Below are 27,681 nucleotides of genomic sequence, written 5' to 3'. Positions count from 1 at the left end.
CCTCCTTCACTCCTGGTATAAAGTCCTACCCCCTCCAGTCAATCATTTGAGAGCAGACAGTAGTCAGCAAGCTTGGAAGGAGGGAGACCCTTAATGGCCAGCAATTAAGAGTGATTTTTTTTCAGCACAAGATAGTGACAGATAGAAACCATTTAAATGCATGTACTTTTGGTCCTAAAAATTCTCTTAATAGGGTTTTATTAAAAATATTACACTACTTAACTTCTGCAGCTTCTACGTATCACAGTATAGAGCGAGCTGCAGAATGCCATTTACTAACAGATTCGTCAGAGAGCTGTTCTAATGCCTCAGTCTCCAGCTTCCCACCTTCTCAATGATCTTAAAAGTGAATTCTATTTTGGTCCTAAACCAGCTTAGAAATTCGCTCTGACATAATGTACAGTCTACTCAAAAATGACAAAAAAAGGTCTCAATGGAAAAATAACAAAGCTATGGCTCTCGGAGTGATGAGAAGGAAAAGCAAAAAAAAGAAAAGAAAACTGATTCTATTGCTATCATATATTGCTGCTAAATAAAGCCAGAAGTGATGGATTTGACTTGAGTGGACTGAAAACTAGTACTGAGCTCCTACTTCAGTAAGTGTTAAATGTGGGCCTAGTACAATCAAACTGCTTCTGACCTTCAAGCTGGCTCCTTCTACCACATCATAAACTATTTACAAGAGCTGAGCATTTACTACTATCCGCTGGCATGAATAACATTGTGAGCTCACTGGGGAAAAATGTGATTCTTTATATAATGCCACAAAGTAATATTTTAAAACCAGTGGGCAATGCCACGCAAAGCCTGAAAGAGACTGGCATAAAGCGAAGAGGGCACTGTAACAAAAGCAGAAAAGCAATCTGTGTGCAAGAAAGCATAAGGGAGATGGAATAATACCTCCACAGTGCCACCTATTGGAAGGCACTGTGGAGGTATTATTCCCTCCCCCTTATTTGCATATTACCCAAAGGAGCATGGCCTTTTGAGTCTCCTCACTCACCGTCTAGGTGCTCTCCCTAAGGAGAAAAGATAGCGTTTCTGACCCAAGAAAGCATAAGGCTCAGCATTAGAGTATATTCAGGGGTGTAGCTATAGGGGATGCAGTTGCACCCGGGCCCATGAGCCTTAAGGGGCCCATATGGTTTCACTTTTCCATACAGGGACCCCAGTACTATGAATAAAGCATTATAGTTGGAGCCCAGAAGCTTCCATTTAGCCCTCTGACATGCACATAGGCCATTAAAAAGTTGCGCTCAGGACTGTCGGACACAAAACGCCTCAGACATCCCATCCGTGTGCTGTTCAATGTGCTATTCTCATGTGAAAATCGGAAAAGAAAAGGAAATGTGATTTTTTTTTTTACTCAGACTACCATTCCGATAATCTGTATCTACAGCCTCTACCTAGGGTGACTGCACCATCCTTTCTTACAGTGTTATTCGTGGAGGATAAGGCCGAGCTCATACGGCCATATGGTAATTAACCAGCGCAGGGAACTGCATATCCCAGCCTATTGTCACGGTTTTACTCGTGTATGCCTGCGCATATGGAACGTATTTTACGCACGCTGTCCTGAACCGGCTTCCTGGCTTCTTTTTTTCAGTTTTCTTCTCATGTCTCCTAGCAACATGCATAAAAAACGCTGTACATACGCAATGCATATACATGCTGCGTTCCTTTTTACGCACGTAACATACGCAATAAATATATGCAAGTGTGAGTGGTACAATGAGAATCAATGCACTTTAATTGACGGTATTTATCACGTATTCTGCACACATACATTGCAAGCATAATACGCAATGCAAATACATTCATGTGACCCGGCCTAAAGGACATGATAAAGAATTTCCTTGCTTGTTACAACTGGGACAATACCAAAGTTATATATTTTTTTAGGTATTTCCATTTTTCCCCAATATACAACACTTTTTTTGTAGAAAATATGTTTTTTATTTGCACCAATACATTCAAAATTTCATACCTTTTTGTTTTAGACAAGATAGAGATTGTTAGGGCTTGTTTTTGTTGTGACAAGCAGTAGTGTTTTATTAGTAGCATTTTGCGGTACGTGGTTTTTTAATCACTTGTAGGGCTCATTTACATGAGTGTATATCGGCCGGTGTTTTCACAGCCGGCTGATATATTCTTCCATCTGAGCAGTTCACCCCTTCCCTCCCCCTTTCCGGCTCTCTACCTCTTTCCTCCACTCTGGCCTTTGCAATGGGAGGGGCGGGGGCTCAGCTCTGCTCTGTCCTACCCACTCCCATTGCTGGCTATGGACAAGGGGCGGGAGCTTTGCTCCGCCCCAGTCCCACCGCCTCCCATTGCAAACCGCTCAGAGGGGAGGAGAGAGGCAGAGATTCGGTGAGGGGGAGGGAAGGGGTGAACTGCTCAGATAGAAGCGTATGTCAGCCGGCTGTGAAAACACCGGCCGATATACACTCATGTAAATAATCCCTTACTGCATTTTTTGGGAGGAAACAAAAAAAAAACTTTTTGTTTCAATTTTTTTTGCTTTCTCTAATAGCGTTTGTTGTGCATAATAAAACGTTTGTTCGACTTAGGCCGCTTTCACTCGGGCTACAAAATCATCACCACAACACGCATGTATATGAAGCTCATGGTTTCCAATGGGTTCCTTCACATGAGATGTTTTGTAGCCTGAAAGAACCCATTGGAAACAATAAGCTTCACATACATGTGTTTGTAGCGATGATTTTGTGGCAACATTTTGTAGCCCATGTGAAAGAGGCCTTATTGTATGGTTTGTTACAGATGCAACAATATTGAACATGTTTTTTTTCTTATTTTATGTGGGTTTTTTTCCTACCATTTTTATATTTTTTACATTTTTTGTCTTTGTAGGAGACTTGAACCTGTGATGCAATGATCACTCTGATAATACATCGCAGTACCTCTGTACTGCGAGGCATTATTGCTAATCATAGCAATCATGGCAGACCAGGACTTGTCTGATGTCTAGTTGCCATGGCAACCCATCATCCCTCTGCGATTACATAGCAGACATCTGATGACATCACATAGGGAGCACCCTTTACATGGTGGAAACAACATTGATCATGGCATGTAAGGGGTTAAGAGCTGGGATCGGTATTCTCACCGATTTCCACTGTCAGTCACAGCCAGTTCCCGCTGAAGATGGCGTGGGCTCAGCCTCTGAGCCCACACCACCTATAGAACGTAAATGTATGTCTATGTGCAGGAACTGCTTCCAAGCCAGGACGTAGATTTACATCCTGGGGTGAGAATGGATTAAAAAAGAATGAAGAGGATGATATAAATATGAAAACACAATGCAATATTCCAAAATCAACACATTTAAAGGGAGTCTGTCAGCTCCCATTGTATCTCATTCTATGCATACGCCTATGTAGTCCGCAGTTTGCATGCAGCGGGGAGAAAACACAGAGGAGGGCAAGTATAATACTCACATCCCCAAATTCAGTGTTTCAGCTCCTATGCGCCCATAACTTTAGTTTATGGGGCTCACAGGGCTGACAGATTCTCTTTAAAGCCTTGTACTGTACTGTATGTGAAATCTCAGGAAGCTAGGCAATTATGGCCCAAGTAGAAGCTGTAAGCTGATTTCCCAGTAGGTACCAGGAGCATAAAACAGATCGAGTATGAGGGATTTTGTGTGGTTATGCAGAAACTGCCAGTAAAATGTTACATTGTATGCAAGGGAGAATGTATCTCTTCCATAAGTATCTAAACATTAATGTTGTCTCCTCTGTGAAAGGGAATGCATCATCAGAAAACTATTCTATAAATCAGGTTTTTATGTTAAATATATTTTTAACATTTTTTGTGATTTTTCTCTAATTTTCAATGTCACGATCTACATTTTATAAAATGTAATATCCTGCAGTATGCGCACTGTCCACTAAGCCCTATAATAGTCTGCCATGTCCAGTAGATGCTGTGTGGATTTGCGCAGGCACTGCTAATTCACATGGGTGGAGAAATCCCCCCTGCCCTGATTCAAATAGATACTAAGCTAAACAAAGTGCCGGTGTTCGCAAGTCCGCACAGCATTTTGCGCATACCCACGTGTACATATATGTGTATTTGCAAACCTCTTATAGACCTATATGGGCCTCTTCAGTGTGAAAATACGCCCAAAATAAAGTAGTGCATACATTTTTTGCTCCTGCGAGAACCATGCGCACAAAAACAAGAAATGACAATGAACACATCTTGTATTGGGGGATGTGGTTTTGTTCAAAATTAGCCAATCACATTTAAACTCATGATAAATAGTAGTCAGTACTCCGCTGCCATTATTTACAGGGATTCTGATATCCCCCATATATAGTCCAGCTCTTCTAGTAGGATTCTCCTGCGTATTGGATACTCTCTGCGTATTGTGCATACAAATATGCCTGTGTGGAGGAGCCATAACCAAAAAATAGCAAAAGCCGTGGACCGTAAAGAGCTTACAACACATCAAAGGAATCTGATTGTTGGAAGGTATCAGTCAGGAGGAGGGGACCAAAACATCTCCAAGACATTACATATACTAGAGAACACAGTGAAGAAGGGGATTACATTTGGCACAACAGTGACATTACCAATAAATGAAAATTGGTCCAGGAGGCTGCCAAGAGGCCGACAGCAACATTAAGGCCAGCTTCACACAAGTGAGATACTTACGTGAGATTTGTGCGTTGTGAGACTCAAAAATCTCGCATGAATATGAACCCCATTCTTGAAGATGGTGGGGGCAGCATTATGCTTTGGGGCCTTTATTTTCTGCTGCTGGAACTGGGGCTTTTTAATGGGGTCATACACATGAGTGAGGTTTTACCGCATCGCACCATGGTAAGTCCTATCTTTGGGTGTGCCCTCACATCGCATCGCCCATTGTTTTCAATGGGGAGACCTCGCATTGCACTACATGCTAAGGTGCACGCGGTCTGATGCGAGGTCTCCACATTGAAAACAATGGGAGACACTCCACGATCGATACTTTCCCAAAGTGATGCAAGGTGGTTTTGATATAAAAAACGTCTCACATTCACGGGGAAATTGCATGTTGGCAAGCACGATAGCGGGTCGTGATTCATGGCTGGATATCACACTCACCAGTGTGAAGTTACCCTACAGGAGCCACAGGAATGTCTGACAAGTCCTGGTTGTGTAGTGCATGTAACAACCATCTCCTGTATTCTTCATATGTCTGGGCTCTGGGGGAGGAGGGCAAGACAGAAGGCTTTTCGAACAAAGAGAAATATCCAAGCCCGACGATGTTTTGCCAAAATCTACATCAAGTCTGCCAGAAGTATGTGGGAGAACGTGTTATGGCCTGGTGAGACCAAGGTTGAATATTTTGGCCATAATTACAAAAGATAGGTTTAGTGCAAAGCCAACACTGCCCATCACCAAAAGACCCTCATACCTGCAGTGAAGATGGTGGAGGCAGCATTATGCTTCAGGGCTGTTTTTCTGCTGCTGGAACTGGGGCTTTAATCAAGGCGGAAGGAATTATGAACTGTTCCAAATATCAGTCCATTTTGGCACAAAACCTTCAGTCCTCAGCTAATAAACTGAAGAGGAATTTCACCTTCCAGCATAACAACAACCCAAAGCAGACCTCTAAATCAACCAGAGAATGGCTTCACCAGAAGATCAAAGTTTTATTTTTCCACCCTAAAGGATTTCAGTTTGTTTTTCAATGGAATTGCACAGATAACGGGCCACATTAAGGCCTCATGTCCACGGGGAAAATAAGAATTAAAATCCGCAGCGGATTTTAACTCTTCTCCCGCGCGCGGATCCGCACCCATAGGGATGCATTGACCACCCGCGGGGTAGATAAATACCCGCGGATGGTCAATAAAAGTGATTTAAAAAAAAATGGAGCATGAAAAAATCTGGACCATGCTCCATTTTCATGCGGGTCTCCCGCGGGGACGGCTCCCGCGGGCTTCTATTGAAGCCTATGGAAGCCGTCCGGATCCGCGGGAGACCTAAAATAGGAATTTAAAAGCATTTACTCACCCGCAGCGGGCCGAGAAAGTCTTCTCTTCCTCACGGCCGCATCTCCCTTGCTTCGGCTCGGCGGATGTGCCCGGCGACGTGCCGCCGGCGTGACGAATTCATCCGCCGGCCGAAGAAAGAAGATCCGGCCGCGACGCAGAGAAGAAACGGAGCGGATGGGAGGTGAGTTTATTCTCATTTATTCTTATTTTCAGGGCTCATGTCCGCGGGGCAGGAGGGACCCGCTGCAGATTCTACATGGAGAATCCGTAGCGGGCCCGATTTTCCCCGTGGACATGAGGCCTAAAGGTGGAAATAAATCTGAAATAATTCATCTTTGTCAGATTTTTTAGGCATTTTAGCAGGGGTGTGTAGACTTTATATATATATATATATATATATATATATATATATATAGACTACATATAGATAACACAGGATCTATCGTTCATTTTTGAACGACTGCCTGTTCACAGTGAATGGAGGCTGGTGGCCAGAAGACATTTCTTTTGCACTTGCCTCCATTCACTGAATGACTACCCCTCCTGCCTGAAGGCACAGGTGCAATAGTCATTGGGACAACAGTTGGGTGCTTCTGCATCTGGTAGTGGTCCTGGGAAAAAAGTACCCTAAGTGTTGGTCAAGGCTCCTCTTCTCCCCCTCCCTGCACTACAACCTCTCTGCAGGTCACAGATCAGGCCTAGAATAGTTTTACATTAAAGTCAATGAGTCCCCTCCTGTCCATTGCTTGAAGGCCCATGAGGCTGCTGTAAAGCATATCTCTGTAGCACAGGCAAATACCAAAAAATCCCATGATCCATTATATCATGTGATTCCATGGTTTTTATACTGCTGGTAGGTCACAAAGTACATTCTGTCAGGGGAAGGGGAATGATCCCCCAACAAACATCCCTGTTGTCGGCATGCTTTGATGCTATCCTTCCAGCCTCCAGACTCCTCTCTGGTAGACTCCCACAAATTGGAATATTTCTTACACTAGGGGCATTTATGCCTAATGATGTATTTTTTGAGAATATAAATATATAAAAAGCAAGTAGTTAAACACAAAAAAGTTTGGTGTCTATGCTCTTTTGTGTGAGATATAGACTGTGGATTGCGGGATCTATTTGCAAGACATGTCCGGTGAGGAGTGTCTTTTGGCATTCACTTATTTGTATGTCTGTAAATATATGTCTATGCAGATGTGAACAGAGGGGCTGTGCTCATAGTAGGATCATTGCTTCTAATTGTAATTTGCCAAGGAAGCCCCAATAGATCCCTTAACAAACAGATTCCTTAGGGAACTCACCGATTGGTCAAACAGACCTCTGTTGAGTTATTTATTGATGGCAAGAATAGAGCTGGTATTCTTGCTGTAAAAAGGAACAAAAATCTGATAGTATGGAAGACAACGGTCATGTGAACAGAACCGGCAGCTTTATTCCTACTGGTCATGTCTGCATCATCAGGTCTCTGCTGCTCTTGGACCACTAAAAAACCTGATGGAGCCATCAGAAGCCAAGTGAATTGGATTATTCTGATTGCCAGATTGGAATCAGGAAGGAATTTTTTTCCCTTTAAATGGGGAAAATTGGCTTCTACCTCATTGGTTTTTTTTAAATCTTCCTCTAAATCAACATTGGGAGGTAATAGGCTTAACTGGATGGACATATGTCTTTTTTGGCCTTACATACTATGATAATCTGTTAGGTTCACCATAACAGTACAAGGGACCACATCAGTATTTCTGAGTGTCTTCATACATTCATCGACCATACTTTTATAATATAATGTATAGTCATAACATGCCAACCATTGTGCAGCGTCAGAGCTCATACTCTGCAATGACAGATTTCAATGAAAACTTATCAAGGGTAAAGTAATAATAAACTGATTCATAATCTACTTCTCATTTCCTATGATAAGCCGTATCCTGGGGAAACATTGCAACCTAGCAACTAGTACACAGCAACATATCTGTTATACATACAGCACAGCACTTCTATTAAACATAAAGTAGCATATCATACATACATCTATACAGTAAGTCAGGAGGGGTACAGTTTCTCCTTGAGGAGACAACCTAGTAGGCTCCTCTGGGAAATGTAGGATGCTACAATGCTTCGGCAGCTCCACCTACTGGAAGGTTGCATTCCTATAACTCAATGTCTGACCTGTTAACAAGCCTTGTAACAATGACTGGGAATATAAGCCAAAGTCAGAGTCTTCTCCAGAAGGTAAAGATAACCGGGTACAGACAGCTGTTTCAGGGTTTTTGCTCCTCATCAGTGTGCAGTAGGTTTTTCTCGCTGGCTCGATGAGAGGTCCAAAGGCTCATGATGTGGGTCGGGAGGGGAACAATCTTTTCCTTGTAGAAGTTTGAAGGGGGCACCATTAGAATTCCAAATTTGGCTTATATTCCCAGTCATGTCCTAAGGTCTGTTTAAAGACTGGACATTGACTCATAGAAAAGCTACCCTCTAACAGGTGCCGCCGCCGAGGCATTGCAGCATCTCCCATGTGCATACCAAATTTATGTGAGGAACATGCATGGCCTTTTAAGTCTCCACACACCTTCTAAGTGCTCTCCTCAAGGAGAAACTATACCCTTCCCACGCTACATCATAGGCCTCTCACCCAGCCATCGAGAATCCTACTATACGCTGATCAGGAGCAAACGTCCCTGAAACAGCTGTCTGCGCATGATTATCCTTTCCTTCTGAAGAAGACTCTACTTTTAGCTTATATTCACAGTCATGTTATAAGACCTGTTGGAAGGTTGGACATTGACTTGTCATTGATAGGTGGTCTTGCCAAAGTATTGTAACATTTACCATTTGTATACCATATATACAGTAATATATCTATCACATATTCAGCAGCATATCATCTATACAGCACCTATCTATCATATACAGCTACATATCTGTCACAGACACAGTAACATATTCATCATATATTCAGCAGCAATGCTATTATACATAAAGCAGTAGATCTTACATACACAATATCTCTATCAAGTCCCATGGTGTTAACTAAAGTAAATCAGAATTACAAACGCTGTGACTACGCATAACGCTGTATACGCATAATGGTACAGTTCTATGCGCAGACACCCGCGCAAATCAACCTTATTTAGATAGCTGGTGCTGAGGTGGAGCAACTCTACACGTCAAGTAATTCCAATTAATTACCGTAATTAGAGAGCGTACATAAGCAACTTTATCTTATTATTCGCTACGCTAGAACGCTACTCCTCCCATCAGCACCACGGACAGGGGTTTACAAATGGTAAGCTGGTGGATCATTAATATTAAGAAGCAATCAATGGAAGGCATGGTAATCTAAGTAAGGTAGCACTGCTTACCTGTCCAAGGTCAATAGTGACGTTGACTTCATTGTATCTTAAGCCCAGGGATAGCGGGGGACTTTGCCACCATCGTTCTGTGCCATCAATGGCATTGGAAGCAGGATGGGCTTTATTCGGATTGGAAGAGGAACAGAAATCACAAGATTGCCCCTGTGAGGTGAAAAACAACCGTAAGAAGTTGAAGGAAAGCAGGTTATTAAACACATAATTTCCTACAGTGCAATCAGAATTAACTAGTAGGCTGATAATATGATCAGATGAGTTTTCCCAGTTCCAAACCATATTTAACCTTTAATTGTGGACTCTCACAGACCCCTCGTGATTCTTAATTTCCAAGAATCGCATACCCCCCCTTACCACTACTTATTATGTAACATTACTGAAATATATAAATAAAAGTTGATTATTTCTACATGTTTTTTAATTATTTATAACCTGAAAATTAATAGAAACAAGTTATTGTAAACATCCAGTTCATTATTGCGCAAAAAATGCAACCACAATATATAGGAGACCGTGAGACGCCACGTCCACGGAAGTGTAACAAATAAATCCCGTTCCCAGTTGAAGTTTAACAAAGTAGAATTAACTTCTGGTAATACACCTGTTTAAAGAGACTGTCACCATCCTTCTACAGCCCTCACTGAGAGCAGTATAAGGCCTCATTCACACGAGCGTATGGGTTTTTATGGCCACCCGCACGCGCTGTAAAATCAAATTGATGAAGAATAGCCATGATCGAGTCCCGAGGACGTTTTCTCGTCTGTTCACATGGGCATATCACGTGAAAAATACGCTGCAGTGCGGAATTCCGTCATTCAGCAGAAATCCTTGGAACGACTTTTAATAGCTTAAATAGCGGCAGCTGTCTTCTTTTCCAAGCATCGGACGCAGGTAAACTCCCTCCCCCTCAATTATTTAAGGTCCCATTGAAGTATATGGTAGCTTCCACTATTGTGGATAAGATTTGTCAACAGCTCATCAGCATGGCTTGTGCTATTTAGGCCTCGGTCACACGGGCGTTTTTTCCCACGATTTGCGGATTGCATGACGGATGTGCATCCGCAAATCACGTGACCAGGGCCGAAAAATCGCCCAAAAATCTGCTCCTAGCCGCGTTTCATTAGAAACGGGCCGGAGCAGTGCAGCGCTGTCCAGCGCATTGAATTCAATGGAGCCGGCAATACAGCCGGCTCCATTGAAAGCAATGGGCTGCCGGCGAGCGCGGGATGATTTTTCGGGAAGGGCTTAAAAATATAAGCCCTTCCCTGCAATTCATCCAGAAATGTGTAAAAAGTAAAAAAAAAAATATACTCACCCATTCATGAATTCATGAATGCTGTCATTCAGCTGAGAGCTGCCCCTGATTGGTCCCTGCACTGAGCCAATCAGAGGCAGCACTCACTCACCCATTCATGAATGGGTGAGTGAGAGCTGCCTCTGATTGGAGAGGGCTGTGACCAATCAGAGGCAGCTCATTCAGCAGGCGGGGATTTTAAATCCCCGGCTGCTGAATACTACTCAGAGCAGTTCAGGAGAACTGCCGGCCGGCCGCGGCTGAACTCCGTCTGCCGGGACAAGGTGAGTATTTTTTTTTTTACTTTTTACACATTTCTGGATGAATTTCAGGGAAGGGCTTATATTTTTAATCCCTTCCCGAAAATTTATTGTGCGATCGCCGGCAGCCCATTGCTTTCAATGGAGCCGGCTGTATTGCCGACTCCATTGAATTCAATGGGCAAACATCATTCTTCTCTGCCACAGCTGTTACAGCTGTGGCAGAGGAGAATGATTTGTCTACTATATGTTCTCAATGGGGTCGGCGCTGCTGCCGCCGGCCCCATTGAGCGCATATAGAGAAGAGAACAGGAATCGCAGATCGCAGATAGGTGCGATCTGCGATTTCTGTTCTATAATTTATCAGACGAGTGCATAAAAAAGCACTCATGTGTCCGATACCATTGCAAAGCAATGGTTTTATAAAATCGCACATCGCATGCGCATCAGCAGATCACACGGAAAATCGCCCATGTGACCGAGGCCTAATGCTGTGGACTTTCCATGCGGAAATTATGTGCAGAATATCTGCAGTATCGACACTATGTATGAACATACCCTTAAAGTAAGGCTTAAACTACACATCTTAGGGCTTATTTACACTAATGCATTTGTGTTGTATATGCATTTACTGCATATAACACAGACAAATTTTTGCGTGCATAATACGCTGCACAAATATATTTTCCAAGTATGTATATTGTAACGTCTTGTATCAGAATGTCATGTGATGCTCCCAGTGAACCTTTTTGCATTTGCTCATGGGGTAGATATTACTTTTTAATGTTCCATAAGTCTTTGAGCAAGTGCCAATTTATTAAAAAACCACTAAAGCACAAGTGTACAGAAGAAAATGTTGGAAGAGTCTAATTTTCAAAGTTTGACAAGAAAAGCCGCCCGCTGCACTATTCTAAGTGACTACATGATGAGACACGATAGCTCTAAATATAGAAAGCGACTCTGAATCACCCAGTAATACTTAATGACAACATGCCGAGTAGTGAGATTATCAGGAACTATTCTCCAGCAAATACTTTTATCTCATGAGTCACAATATAATACCTTTATCTGTGTTACCCAAACAGATCTTACTTGCACAGCTGTACAAGGCACACTTTGCACAGAAAGGCACAACTGCTGCGCAATGAAATCAATGTACAATGCAGCTTTTTCAAAGAAGCAGTTCTAACAGTCCAAGAACTATTTGAAGGATATAACTTATTTATAAGAAACAGACCTTAAAAAGGGGGAGGAGGTGTTGCATTGTATGTAAGGAAAGCATCATCTCCACAGAGATTCAAGCTTCAGAGTATGGGAGTTCTGTAGAAACTGTTTGGGTAAGAATACAAGGAGAGAGAACAGAAAGGGCACCATTGTAGACATTTACTATAGGCCGCCTGGACAAGCAGAAGATATTGATGAACCCTTTGTACATCTGATGGCCAAGCTCTCAAAAAAGCATGACATAGTGATTATGTTGGGAATCTCTCTCAGGTAAAAGTAATGGATCCAACAAATTCTTATCCGCTCTTGCTGACAACTTTATCTTCCAAAAGGAAGAAGAGAAAACAAGGGGATCTTGTTGAGGAAGTAAGAGTGGCTGGGACCTTAGGAGGCAGTGATCATGCTATCCTTGAATTTTGGATAAAAAGGGGAGGAAGACCTGAGAAAACTCAGACCTCAAGGTTGGATTTCAGAAAGGCAGATTTTAATAAACTCAGAAATAGGGTAGGAAGAATCCAATGGCTGGATGTTCTTAAGAACCGAAATGTCCAAGAAGGTTGGAAAATATTTTGAAATGAGATTCCTAAAGCATAATCGTTAATGATTCCTAAAAGGAGGCATTTAAAGAGACCAGGATGGATGAACACAGAACTTGCACACATGTTAAAAAAAGGAAGAAATATAATGTGGTCTGCAGAAACTGAAGAGCAAGTGTCAGAAAAGCTAAAGCTGATAATGAATTGAGGCTTGCAACAGAGGCCAAAAGCAATAAAAAAGGATTTGAGGGGTATGTCAAAAGCAAAAGAAAAGTCAAAGATGCTATTGTATGCTTACAAGATGAAAATGGAGAATTGGTTAAGAATAGTGATGAGCGAACGTACTCGTTTAGGGCTATTTCGCAATCGAGCATCGCTTTTTCGAGTAACTGCCTACTCGGGTGAAAAGATTCGGGGGGCACGGGGGGGGGGGGGGAGTAGCAGTGGGGAACAGGGGGGAGCTCTCTCTCTCCCCCCCCCCTCCACTCCCCTCTGCAACCCCCCGCTCACCCCCAGCGCTCCCCGAATCTTTTCGCCCGAGTAGGCAGTTACTCAAAAAAAGCAATGCTCAATTGCGAAATAGCCCTAAACTAGTACGTTCGCTCATCTCTAGTTAAGAATGATGTTGAGAAGGCCGAACTTTTAAATTCCTATTTTGTATCTGTTTTCTCTCAGAAAGTAGATGGAACATCAACTGATCTTCCCTGGGCTATTGTGGGAACAAAAGAATGCAGGCTATCTAGAAGCAGAGAGATGGTGAGGGAACACTTAGATAATTTAAACAAATTCAAGTCTCAAAGTCCAGATGTATTACATCCTAGGATACTAAAGGAAGCAGCGGAGGTAATGGATGAATTACTTGCTATAATCTTTAAAAATTCCTAGAGAACAGGAGAAGTCCCAGAAGATTGGAAAAGGGCAAATTTAGTCCCTATCTTCAAAAAAGGGAAGAAGGTGGATTCAGGAAACTACAGGCCTGTGAGTCTGACTTCTATACTGGGAAAGATCTTTGAACAAATTATTAAACAGCATGTATGCAAGTACTTGGATAAAAATGGAGTAATTAACCAGAGCCAGCATGGGTTTGTAACAAACAAGGCAATGCTAGACAAATCTAATTTCATTCTATGACAGAATCACCAACTGGGTTGATCAGGGAAATGCAGTGGATATAGTACAACTTGACTTTAGTAAAGCATTTGAGAAAGTATCTCATACCATACTTATTGAAAAAATGACCAAATATGGGATTGACAAGGCAACTGTTAGGTGGATTCACAACTGGCTGAGCGATCGTACTTAAAGAGTGGTCATAAATGGCTGCACATCCAAGTGGAAGAATGTATCAAGTGGGGTACTACAAGGCTCTGTCCTAGGCCCAGTGTTGTTCAACATTTTTATAAATGACCTGGAGAAGGGAACTGATGGAAAACTGATCAAATTTGCCGATAACACAAAGCTAGGAGGGATAGCTAACATTAGGGAAGAGAGAGAGTATTTAAAAAGATCTAGTAAAGCTTGAACAGTGGGCAGCGACTAACAGAATGGTATTTAACAAGGAGAAATGCAAAGTCCTACATCTGGGTAAGAAAAATGAAAAAAGCACATACAGAATGGGAGGAATTGGGCTAAGCAGTAGCACATGTGAAAAAGACTTCGGTATGGTAGACACCGGCCAGATATAAGCAGTGACCTTGGTGTCGTTGGGCACAGTTCGGCCTGGGCATTACTCTTCAAAGGAGCTTAGTAGGATATTCCAGTCACCCTGACTCCCCCCTCACTTCCCCCCAACCCGTTTCCTGATGTCCCCCTGTCCATTGTGTTTGTCTCTTGTCTCTGTTGTGTATTTAAATACTGTATCTTTATGGAAGTTGTTCATGCAAAGTTGCTGATAGTTTTATATTATGTATTTTTTTTGTTTTTCTTTCTTTTCTCCCTTTACTCCTTATCCTTAGACTTTATTTTTTACTGTAAGTTGTAACAGGCTATGGTTGAGCTAACAGAGCCTAAGAGTAACTATGCTGCAACTCAAGCAAGCGTGTTATTATAATTGTATGAAAAATTTTGAATAAAAATCTTAGGAACAAAAAATACTTGAGTATACTAATAGATCATAGACTGAACATGAGTCAACAATGTGATGCAGCAGCCAAAAAGGCAAACACAATTCTGGGATGTATTAAAAGAGGCATAGAGTCTAGATCACGTGAGGTAATTATCCCCCTTTACTCTTCCTTAGTCAGACCTCATCTGGAATACCAGTTCTGGGTACCCCACTTTAAAAAAGACATAGACAAACTCGAGCAAGTTCAGAGAAGAGTTACAAAGATGGTGAGCGGTCTGCAAATCATGTCCTATGAGGAACGATTAAAGGATCTGGGAATGTTTAGCTTGCAAAGAAGAAGGCTGAGAGGAGAGCTAATTGCTGTCTGCAAATATCTGAAGAGCTGTCACAGTGCAGAGGGATCAGCCCTATTCTCATCTACACAAGGAAGGACTGGAAACAGTGGGATGAAACTGAAAGGGAGGAGACACAGATTAGATATTAGAAAAAACTTTCTGACAGTGAGGGTGATCAATGAGTGGAACAGATTGCCACGGGAGGTGGTGAGTTCTCCTTCAATGGAAGTGTTCAAACAAAAGCTGGACAGACATCTGTCTGGGATGATTTAGTGAATCCTGGACTAAGCAGGGTGTTGGACCCGATGACCCTGGAAGTCCCTTCCAACTCTACCATTCTATGATTCTATTTCTAAAGGACGCCAAGATCAATGTAACACACATAAAAAAACACAAATACTGTTTTTGTATTACATTGTGCAACTAGGTACTAGTGCCCCAAACATATAATAGTTCAGCAGTAGGTAACAGTGCCCTCTTTACCCCCTAAAAACACTTAGACTCACCTAACCTCGATCCCATGACGGGGCAGTGACCGATGCATCCTCTGGCTTTTTAATTCAATGACTTGGTGCAGACAGTGCAGGTACATCACTATGTCATCAGCATCGGGATACTGATGTCTTGTACGTGGTTCTGCCATTTACTAAAGTAGACTGTGGCATAGAGAATGGCAAAGCAGAGAGCCTATGGGTCCCTTCTCTGACACAGTTTTCAACTACGTGCTGCTCTGCAAGGGATCCAGGGCAAAAGTCCAGTACAACAGATCACCAGGGAGTGCCTCTTTAGGAATAGGGGTAGTAATCAATTGCCTAGTTTGCCACCATCCACAACTCTGGTTTTGGCAAGGACCCTGTACAGCGGCAAACAGTATCCCAATGGGGCTGCATTATGGGGTCTTGTGCCACTCTATGGTGTCTCAGTGAGGCATCATATTTTCCCTTACAAGCAATGATTGTAGTGAATACCTGCATAATATGGTATGTACTGGAAAAAGCCACTTTGATTCTCTCATTGATTAATATGTATGAAATCAAAGGCACCCGGAATGTACAGTATGGGCCCAATACAGGCTCCGTAATACAGTGGAATGCACGAGCCCTTAATCTGCTTATTAACATGGTGTGGGTTCTTACATGGAGGAAGTGGTTCAGTGGGGAACCATAGTACTACCTTGTCTACTTATGTTAATTCCAGTGATTCTGTTGTGGTTTAGAAGCAGCTGGCATCACTTTGTGTTACAGAATCAGTTCTAGGAAATGTTTTTAGAACTGAAGGGAGACAATGTCCACCTAGTTCAGCCTGTTTCAACCCCCACACCTCACCCCACCCAATGAGGCAGAATCCAATTAGTCCCTTTGGGGGAAAAAATCCTTCCCAACTCCATAATGGCAGTCAGAATAATCCCTGGATCAAAGTTTGAAAATTCCTACCTGACTCCAAAAACCGGATCAAGAACCACCCCACTGGTTATTTAATGTCTATGTCCTGTAATATCGTAGCACTCTAGAAAGGCATCTAGTCCCCTCTTAAACTCCTCTATGGATTTTGCCATCACTACATCCTCGGGCAGAGAATTCCACAGTCTAACTGCTCTTACAGTAAAGAATCCCCTTCTGTGTTGGTGATGAAACCTGCTTTCTTCTAGTCGTAGTGGATGCTCTCTTGTTACCGTCACACTCCTGGGTATAAACAGATCATGGGAGAGATCCTTGTATTGTCCCCTAATGTATTTATACATAGTTATTTTGTCGACCCTTAACGTCTTTTTTCCAGGGTGAATAATCCCAATTTTCTGGGAATTCCAGTCCTCCCGTTTATTAATTTAGTTGCCCTTCTTTGAACCCCCTCAAGCACTGCAACATCTTTCCTGAGCACCGGTGTCCAGAACTGTACGCAGTATTCCATGTGAGGCCTGACAAGTGCCTTATATAGTGGAAGATTAATGTTCTCGTCCTTCGACCCTTTACCTCTTTTAATGCACCCCAAGACTTTATTTGCTTTTGCAGCAGCTGACTGGCATTGATTGCTCCAGTCAAGTCTACAGTCAACTAGTACCCCCAGGTCTTTTTCCATATCCCTTTTTCCTAGCAGTACCCCATTTAGTGTATATTGGTGACATCCGTTTCTCCAGCCCATGTGCATAACCTTACCTTTATCAATATTGAATGTCATTTGCCACTTTTCTGCCCAAGCCCCCAGCTTATCTAGGTCCATTTGTAGCCGTACATTGTCCTCCATTGTATTAATTACCTTGTATAATTTTGTATTGTCTGTAATCATTTATTCTGCAATCCCTTTATCAGGTCATTGATAAATATATTGAACAGAATGGGGCCTAATACTGAACCCTGTGGCCCCCACAAGTGACCGTGGCCCAATTACAGTACCATTGTTTTCCTTGAGGTATTCCAGGATGGCATCTCTCAGAAACCCCTCGAATATTTTTTCAATTATTGAAGTGAGGCTTACCGGCCTGTAGTTACCAGGCTCCCTTCTTGACCTCTTTTTATATATTGGAACTACACTGGCAATACGCCAATCCAGTGGTACAACCCCGGTCTCCATAGTGTCCCTAAATATAAGAAATAGAGGTCTGTCTATCACGTCACTTAGTTCCCTTAAAACCCTACGGTGTATTCTATCTAGCCCGTCAATTTGTCGATTTTAATCTTTTTTAACAGGTTCTGCACTCCTCTTGAGTTAGGCTGGTGATATTTTGTGGGGGGTTCATTTTATCCCCTTGCATCTCATGTGACATTTCTTTTTCCTTCGTGAATACACTTGAGAAAAAAAACAAGTGAACAGATTTGCCTTCCCCCCATCATCTTCTATGATTTCTCCTGCATTATCCGATAAAGGGCCAGTGCTCTCATTGCAAATCCTTCTACCATTTATATATTTGAAAAATAGTTTGGGATTATTTTTGCTCTCTTTGACAATCAATCTTTCTGCCTTCTACTTGGCAGTTTTTATCTTTACCTTACATAATTTGTTTTTTTTCCTGTATGTTTTTAGCACTTCTTCACTTGCCCTCTTGTTTTAATAATTTAAACACTTTCTTTTTTTCGCCTATTGCCCTCCTTACAGTCTTGTCGAGCCACATTGGTTTCCTTCTACTTGCAGTTATTTTATTCTTAAAGGGTATGAACTGCTCACATGAGGTAATTAGGTTGTTTTTAAACTTACCCCATTTGTCGCCTGTACTATTATTTTTGAGAACGCTATCCCAATTAATGATGCCAATAATAGTTCTGAGCTGATCAAATTTTGCTTTACTAAAGTTTAGTTTTTTTGTCGCTCCCTGATAGTGATTCCAATTGAATACCAGTTGGAAATTATATTGTGGTCACTATTTCCCAAGTGTTCCTCCACCTGCACCCCCGTGATTCTGTCCAGTTTGTTAGTTAATAATAAGTCCAGGATGGCCCTCCCTCTAGTTGGCTCCCGCACAAGTTGCGTAAGGTAGCATAAGAAAATGTATTTTTTGTTCTCCAGTGTAATCTATCTATCTGCTGAGATACAGCATGGATTACTATTATATGTATCTGACATATGAATGAGTATGTCTACGTTCTAATGTGATTCAAAGTAGTTTGGTCCAAATCTCCATTTCCAGAAAATCACAACATATATCACATAGTTCCGCAGAATAACAAGCAGGTAACACCTATTTGGATTGTGATGACATATGTTTGCATTTAGTCAACCTGTTTCTGACCATAAAAATTGACAGCAAAACACACCTAGACTTACAGACATGGAACGGAAAAGTGCACCTGTGTCACAGGAGGCATACAGCGGATATACTAGGTCTACACCCCCCTGTTAAAATGCCAGGTTTTTGTTATGTTAAAAAATCAGACAAAGATGAATCATTTCAGATTTATTTCCCTCTTCACTGTGACCCGTTTTCTGTACAATTCCATAGAAAAACAAGGTGAAATCATCTATGGTGGAAAAAAAAACAACTCAAATAATGTGGTTGCATAAGTGTGAACACCCTCTTATATTCGGGGATGTGGTTGTGTTCAGAATTAGCCAATCACATTTAAACTCATGAAAAATAGTAGTCAGTACTCCGCTGCCATTATTTACAGGGATTCTGATTACCCCCATATAAAGTTCATTTCTAGGAGGATTTTCCTAACACTTTCTTAGGTAGAAGGTCCGTAAAGATCTTACAACACATCAAAGTGATCTGATTGTTGGAAGGTATCAGTCAGGAGGAGGGGACCAAACATCTCCAAGGCATTACATATACCAGAGAACACAGTGAAGACGGTCATCAAGAATGGGGATTACATTTGGCACAACAGTAACATTACCAAGAACTGAGCGCCCCTCAAAAAGTGATGAAAAGACCAGAAGAAAATTGACCCTGGAGGCTCTCAAGAGGCCTACAGCAATACTACAGGAGCTGCAGGAATTTCTGGCAAGTCCTGGTTGTGTAATGCATGTGGCACCCATCTCCTGTATTCTTCATATGTCTGGGCTGTGGGGGAGGAGCACCCTCTGGCAAAAGGGGCTGGAATTTATCTACACAGACAGGTGATGATTGGCTGACTGGAGCAATCCACACACCCAGCTAGCTCAATCATCCCACACCTGTGTAAGTGTGCTCCTGGAAAACCCATAGAACTACAGGTCCCAGGAGCAACACGTAACACCTTTATTACAGCATTCAGTCTTTTTGGATGGGTATCTATCAGCATAACATATCTTTATTTTGATGTCATGCGGGCTTGCGGGCTTACGTATTTTGGCCAAAATATTAACCAATACCTTATACCTACATTACTTACAAATATTCCCATCTGTCTAGTTGTTTAGTGCACTGGTAAGTATGACACCGTCCAGTCTGTTGTTGGGTCTGATGTCCCTGTTTTCCCTATGGGTGTTTGTATGCATGCCTAGTTTGTGCTTGGTGTGAACAGTGTCTGAACGTGTGTGTGTACATCCCTATAGCCTTTCCTTCAGCTTTAAATTTATTGCATTTGAGCAGACAATGCGAATAACACCTGCATGAATGTAACAAAAGGGTTTTTTACACCCTGAAAGACTTCAGTTCGTTTTTCAATGGAGTTATACAGATAACGGGTCACATTGGAGGTGGAAATAAATCTGAAATGATTCATCTTTGTCAAAATTTTTAACATGACAAAAACACGACGTTTTGACAGGGGTGCGTAGACTTTTTATATCCACTGTATCTCAGTCATCTATATAGCATTAGGGACCTCTTTTCCTTTACTATATCTTAACAGAAACTCCTTGAACTCTAGTATAATCCCATTCATCACTAGAAATTCCTCTATAGTGCTAGTTGAATCCCACATGACCAGAAAGCCCAATGTACTGCGAGTGTAAGCCCATATATTCCCAGAAATGTAATGTTTCTGGGAATATATGCTGCTGGGAATAGTACTGCTGGGTAATCCTATACATTATCTGAAACCCAACTGAACTGCTAATGTAACTTCATATATTTCAAGAAACCCCAATATACTGCTACTGTAACCCCATTTATCACCAGATCCTCTGACTGCACTGCTAATGTAACCCCATATAGTACTAGAAACTGCATTGCAGTACCAGAAAATCTAGTAAAACACATACACCAAGCCTATGGGCCGCAGATACCACTATGTTCCCCATACAGCGACATCCATTGGGGGTAAAAAACCGTGACTGCAAAACAACTGTGTTAAACTTTTAGCATTCTGAACCCGAAGTTTGCACCTTAATGACCAACTAATTTTTCTTTTTTTTTTATTGTCGCATTACTTTTTAATTCTTTCACTGACACGCGGGCTTGTTTTTTTTACACAAGTTGTATATTGTAATGGCATCATTTTGGGGTACAAATTAGGTATTCTGTATAATTTTTTTTTAAGGGAGATTGGGGGAAAAAAATTCCAAAATTCTTTTCTGGATTTCATTTATATGGCGTTCCAGCGATACCAAGTTTATACGTTTTTTTTTTTTTTCTATTTTTGTACACTAAAACGCATTAAAGGTTTGCTTTTGTGTCGCCGTAGTGCAAAAGCCGTAACATTTTTATTTTTCCATCGACAGAGCTGTATGAGGTCTTGTTTATTTTGGGATGTACTCCAGTCTTCGTTTATTCTATTGTTGGGAACATATATCATTTTGATCAATTTTTATTCCATTTTCCAGAGGGAAGATAAACAAAATATTAAATTCTGACATGTTTTTTTTGTTATGGAGTTCAACGTGCAATATAAATAATATGTGCAATAATATTCTGCAGCTCAGTACAATTATACTGATACCAGATTTAGGGCTTTTTTTCACTTTCTTCTTTTATGTCTTTTTTTTTCTAGGCCATGTTCAAAGACTTGTACGGTTTTTTACATACTAAGGGCTTGTTCCGACGTGCGTATATCACACCAAGCCGATATACACTGTCCCTCTCTGAAGGGGGAAGAGGGCCGGGCCATTAGCAGTGCACTGGGCTCTCGCCCCCTCTCCGCCCCTTGCCACTGTTTGCAACGGGAGGGCCTGGATGGGGGCGGAGCTATGTTCCACCCTGCCCCTTCCATTGCAACTAGTAGCGAGGGGCGGAGAGAGGTTGGAGAGGGGGCGGGAGCTCAGTGCACTGCTCCTGTCTCTGCCAGCCTCCTCCCCCTGCAGAGAGGGACAGCGTATATCGGCCGGGTGTGAAAACCCGGCCAATATACGCACGTCGGAATAAGCCCTTAGAGGGAGAAGGTAGGGTTTTGACTTTTTTTGTTTCTAATTTTTTTTGTAATTTATTATTTTTTTACTTTTAGCTTTCGTCCCACTTGCATTTCACCAGTTTTGATTGTTCTTATAATACACTGCCATACTTCAGTATAGCAGTGTATTATAAAGCCATCTTCAAGCCTCTGGATTTTATAGCAAATCATATTGCGGGTATCCAATAGGTGACAAGTAAAGGGTTAAACAGCAGTGATTGACAGTTTATTTGGTCCATGCTATTACAGCAAGTGCTAGGCTGTCATCCGACAGCTGAAAACCCACTGCCCCTAGCACGGAACACCCATGCTAGGCTTCTGATGTAGCGCCGTAAAAAAGCAAACGCATCAGACTGCCGCAAAAAGGCGTGTGAGCTATTTAGTCTAATGTGTGCCAAATGTGTTCTTTTCCCAGCAAAATTACGCTATTTTTTACACATTGTACGCACCCTCATAGACTGGGGACCTTTGGTGGGCAAATGCGCACAAAAGTAGAACAAGCTGAGTTTCTTCCGACATCCACAAAATAAGTGCGCAAAATACGGACGTGTGTGCGAATCCATTGACATTAATGGGGTTCTCTTCTCACGACCGTGTATGCACCATTATTTACGCGCACAAAATCTGTGCATGCTAAAAACAGAACGTAGAACACATTGATTTCCATGGATTCGCTTTCATAAGTGCATTCTGCGCGCACATGAAAAGGTAGGACCTGCTCTATTTCCCTGCATCTTTCTGGTTTTGTTTCGTCACATTTTGCGGCCACGATTTTCATGGCCACAAAACGTGGCAAAAACACGTACATGGGTTTAAGCCCTAAGGCCAGGCTCCCTTGAGGGTATCGATATTGCGTATTCCATGCATGTGTTTTGCGCGCAGAATACGCTGTACCAATCTCCCATAAGTGGTAATGTTACCGCTCACACGAATTGCCCAAAACACGTGTGAAACAAAAATCACAGACAGACATATTGGCACTGCACATTACGTGCGCGCGCCGGACTTGATGCGCAATACGCAGAGAATATAATCTAATGATATCTGTGGGTTTGTTCTCATGAATGATATTCTTGCGTGCATTTAGTGCCCAAGCAAAACAATAGGTCCTGCTCTAGCTTTCTGCGTATTTGAGCAGTAAAGGGACCCATAGAGGTCTATGGGAGGTAACAATAGGCTGCGCAAAAAACTCTGGGAGCAGAACACATCTGGACCTCATTAAGCTAAATAACCATTAAAACCAGGGCGGGGGGATGTGTCACGTCTGCACATGAACAGAGCCTGCGTGCGCAAAAATATACAGTACAATGCGCAGACGCGCACAAATCATCCCAGCTCACTGTGCAGATATGTTGCGCTGAGGCGAGGATATTTGTGCATATAGTTGTCTGAAGAAGCCCAAATACTGTAGATTTCCTGCAGCCACGTCCGCTGCTCACCTTATAGTATGTGCGGATATACACGGCAGGATACAGGCGGTCCAGAGAGCTAGAAAGAGCAGAATAAGGGCTTCTTAAGACGAGCGCATGCACAAATACGCTCGCTGCTACGAAGCATGTATGGGCATTAACCAGTCCAAAGTCTGTTTCTTTTTACCGTGCAGACTTTGCGCTATTACACACATAAAATAAAGGCAGACAGATAGACCCTGCCCAATCTTTTCTCGCATATAAAAAAAATCAATGCTTTCATTTCCTCACATTTTGCGGATGTGATTTTTCATGCCCCCAAAACGTTCTAAAATCACAGCCATCTCAAGTAGCCCTAAGGCTAACTTCACACGGGCGAGCGTGATATGTGGCCATGAATCCTGCCCCCATATCACGCTCCCCACCATGTGAACTCCCGGTGGATGTGAGGTATTTTCATGGGAAAACCGCTTTGCATCACTTCAGGGATGCGGGGATCCTCCGGCACGGCTGTCATAGTCAAGGCTGTCATAATATGTATGAGATGTCTGTATATAGTATAATGTGTGTGTATAAGATGCCTGTATATAGTATAATGTGCGTATGCGATGTCTGTATATAGTATAATGTGCGTATGAGATGTATGTATATAGTATAATGTGTGTATGAGATGTTTGTATATAGTTTCGTGTGTGTATAAGATGTCTGTATATAGTATAATATGTGTGTATGAGATGTCTGTATATAGTATAATGTGTGTGTATGAGATGTCTGTATATAGTATAATGTGTATGCATAAGATATCCATATATAGTATAATGTGTGTATAAGATGTCTGTATATAGTATAATATGTGTGTATAAGATGTCTGTATATAGTATAATATGTGTGTATTAGATGTCTGTATATAGTATAATGTGTGTGTATGAGATGTCTGTATATAGTATAATGTGTGTGTATGAGATGTCTGTATATAGTATAATGTGTGTGTATGAGATGTCTGTATATAGTATAATGTGTATGCATAAGATATCCATATATAGTATAATGTGTGTATAAGATGTCTGTATATAGTATAATATGTGTGTATTAGATGTCTGTATATAGTATAATGTGTGTATGAGATGTCTGTATTTAGTATAATGTGTGTGTATGAGATGTCTGTATATAGTATAATATGTGTGTATGAGATGTCTGTATATAGTATAATGTGTGTAGGAGATGTCTGTATATAGTATAATGTGTGTAGGAGATGTCTGTATATAGTATAATGTGTGTGTATAAGATGTCTGTATATAGTATAATGTGTGTGTATAAGATGTCTGTATATAGTATAATGTGTGTATACGATGTCTGTAAATAGTATAATGTGTGTGCATAAGATGTCGGTATATAGTATAATGCGTGCGCATAAGATGTCTGTATATAGTATAATGTGTGTATAAGATATCTATATATAGTATAATGTGTGTGCATAAGATGTCTGTATATACCGTAGTATAATGTGTTTGCATAAGATGTCTGTATATAGTATAATGTGTGTATAAGATGTCTGTATATAATATAATGTCTGTATATAGTATAATGTGTGTATAAGATATCTGTATATAGTATAATATGTGTGTATAAGATGTCTGTATATAGTATAATGTGTGTATAAGATGTCTGTATATAGTATAATGTGTGTATAAGATGTCTGTATATAGTATAATGTGTGTATGAGATGTCTATATAGTATGTATGTGTATAAGATGTCTGTATATAGTATAATGTGTGTATGAGATGTCTATATAGTATGTATGTGTATAAGATGTCTGTATATAGTATAATATGTGTGTATAAGATATCTGTATATAGTATAATATGTGTGTATGAGATGTCTGTAAATAGTATAATGTGTGTGTATAAGATGTGTTTGTGTCCAAGGCCTTCTTCAGACACTATATGCGCAAATACGATTATACGCACACAGGCCCTGTTCATATGACCCCTTTCCCCCACGATTTAAAGTGCTATTTAACCTCTGAAGAAGCCCTAAGATGCCTGCGGATAATATAATGTCCACTTTGTGTACATGTGTGTATAAGGCACCTGTGCATATTATAATGTATGTGCTTACATTGCTTGCGTATAGTATATTGTGTGTGTGGAAATTGTCTGTCTATAGAATGTATGTGTGTGTGTATTGTATAACGTGTGTATATAGTATAATGTGTGTAAAAAGATACCTGGGTATAGTATAATGTGTACATGTGTAAAATGTCTGTATCAGGTGCCTGTGTAAAGTATATCCTGTGTTTGTATACAGGTGTGTGTATTACACTGTATATATGATATGATGTTTGTGTACAGCTGTTGTGTATTACACTGTATATATGATGTTTGTGTACAGCTGTTGTGTATTACACTGTACATATGATATGATGTTTGTGTACAGGTGTGTGTATTACACTGTATGATATGATGTTTGTGTACAGCTGTGTGTATTACACTGTACATATGATATGATGTTTATGTACAGGTGTGTGTATTACACTGTATGTATGATATGATGTTTGTGTACAGCTGTGTGTATTACACTGCATATATGATACACTGTATATATGATATTTGTATTACACTGTATATATGATAATTGTATTACACTGTATATATTATATGATGTTTGTGTACAGGTGTGTGTATTACACTGCATATATGATATGATGTTTGTGTACAGCTGTTGTGTATTACACTGTATGTATGATATGATGTTTGTGTACAGGTGTATGTATTACTCTGTATATATGATATGATGTTTGTGTACAGCTGTTGTGCATTACACTGTATATATGATATTATGTTTGTGTACAGCTCTGTGTATTACACTGTATATATGATATAATGTTTGTGTACAGCTCTGTGTATTACACTGTATATATGATATAATGTTTGTGTACAGCTGTTGTGTATTACACTGTATTTATGATATGATGTTTGTGTACAGCTGTGTGTATTACACTGCATATATATGATACACTGTATATATGATGTTTGTATTTCACTGTATATATGATATGATACACTGTATATATGATAATTGTATTACACTGTATATATGATATGATGTTTGTGTGCAGCTGTATGTATTACACTGTATATATGATATGATACACTGTATATATATTTGTATTACACTGTATATATGATATGATACATTGTATGTCTTACACTGTATATATGATATGATGTGTGTACAGGTGTGTGTATCACACTGTATCTATGATATGATGTTTGTGTACAGCTGTATGTATTGCACTGTATATAGGATATTATGTGTGTACAGGTGTGGATTAGCCTGTATATGTGATGTCTTTGTACAGGTGTATGTATTACACTGTATATATGATCTTTGTGTACAGGTGTGTAAATTACACTGTATATATCATGTCTGTGTACAGTTGTGTGTTTATTACACTGTATATATGATATGATGTGTGTACAGGTGTGTATATTACACCGTATATATGATGTTTGTATAACACTGTATATATGACATCTCTAGTGTATCAGAGGCCGGTGGGCAGCGGGCAGTACCTGGATCGTGTGCCCCGGGGTGGAGGATGCCACTGGTCCTCCTACCAGCTTGCAGTACAGGTCCACCCTGGGCTGTGCGCCCCCCGCGCCGCTCTCCTCCTCTCCGCAGGTCGCTGTCGCCCTGATCTTGGCGCCTTCTGCCAGGTTGAAGGCAGGAGGGTGCAGGCTGAATCCGGTGCCCGCTCCGCTGAACTCCTGGCCACGTCCGCCGGGCAGCAGGCAGAGAAGGAGCGCAGATGCCATCAGTGCCCCTGCCAGCCTGGCACAGCTCCAAGTGTAGCCCCACGGGCAGCGAGGGTTCCGGGTCGTGGGCACCATAGTCCTGAGGAGATGCCCCCTCCTAGAGAGCAGCGCGGCACCCCGCAGCCATCCTCCCTGCTCTCCGTGCAAAACAAAGCAACAGCGCGGCTGCCCCCTGTGCCCAGCCCCGGGTGTGACACTCCCCCAGCGGCAGCCTGCCCGCCCGGGTCACCTCAGCGCAGGGCGCCCGGTGTGAGGGAGGCTTATCTACACGTGTGTTGCTGGGGAATACTGGCTGTTGTCCCTGTTATCAGCCTCATCCGGCGACGTAGTATGTCTGCTCGGTGTTGCATATATGCAATGTGAGAGCTGCTGAGGGGATGCCACATCTTGAGGAAATGCCCTCTGTGCTGAGGGGGCGCCACATCCTGAGGAGATGCCCTCTGGGGTGAGAGCGTGCCACATCCTGGGAGATGCCCTCTTGGCTGAAGGGGCGCACATCCTGAGGAGTTGCCCTCTGGGCTGAGGGGGCGCCACATCCTGGAAGATGCCCTCTGAGCTGAAGGGGCGCACATCCTGAGGAGATGCCCTCTGGGCTTAGGGGGCACTACATTCTGAGG

The 27,681-nt window shown here is 41.7% G+C and overlaps 1 protein-coding gene across 1 annotated transcript in view; it reads right to left on the bottom strand.

Annotated features, from left to right (window-relative positions):
- Positions 1–27,216, bottom strand: part of LAMA3 (laminin subunit alpha 3) — a 205,905-nt gene extending 178,689 nt beyond the window's left edge. The window contains exons 1-2 of the mRNA XM_066578034.1: positions 26,822–27,216; positions 9,374–9,526 (exon numbers count right to left, since the gene is read on the bottom strand). Coding sequence (XP_066434131.1) covers positions 9,374–9,526; positions 26,822–27,139 — 471 coding nt within the window. The 5' untranslated portion in view covers positions 27,140–27,216. The remainder of the gene's footprint in view (positions 1–9,373; positions 9,527–26,821) is intronic.
- Positions 27,217–27,681: the final 465 nt, after the last annotated feature.

Source organism: Eleutherodactylus coqui, chromosome 9, assembly GCF_035609145.1.
Source record: "Eleutherodactylus coqui strain aEleCoq1 chromosome 9, aEleCoq1.hap1, whole genome shotgun sequence".
Classification (NCBI taxonomy): Eukaryota; Metazoa; Chordata; class Amphibia; order Anura; family Eleutherodactylidae; genus Eleutherodactylus; species Eleutherodactylus coqui.
Note: the sequence above shows the minus strand (reverse complement) of the source record. Positions and strands in the feature narration are given on the sequence as shown.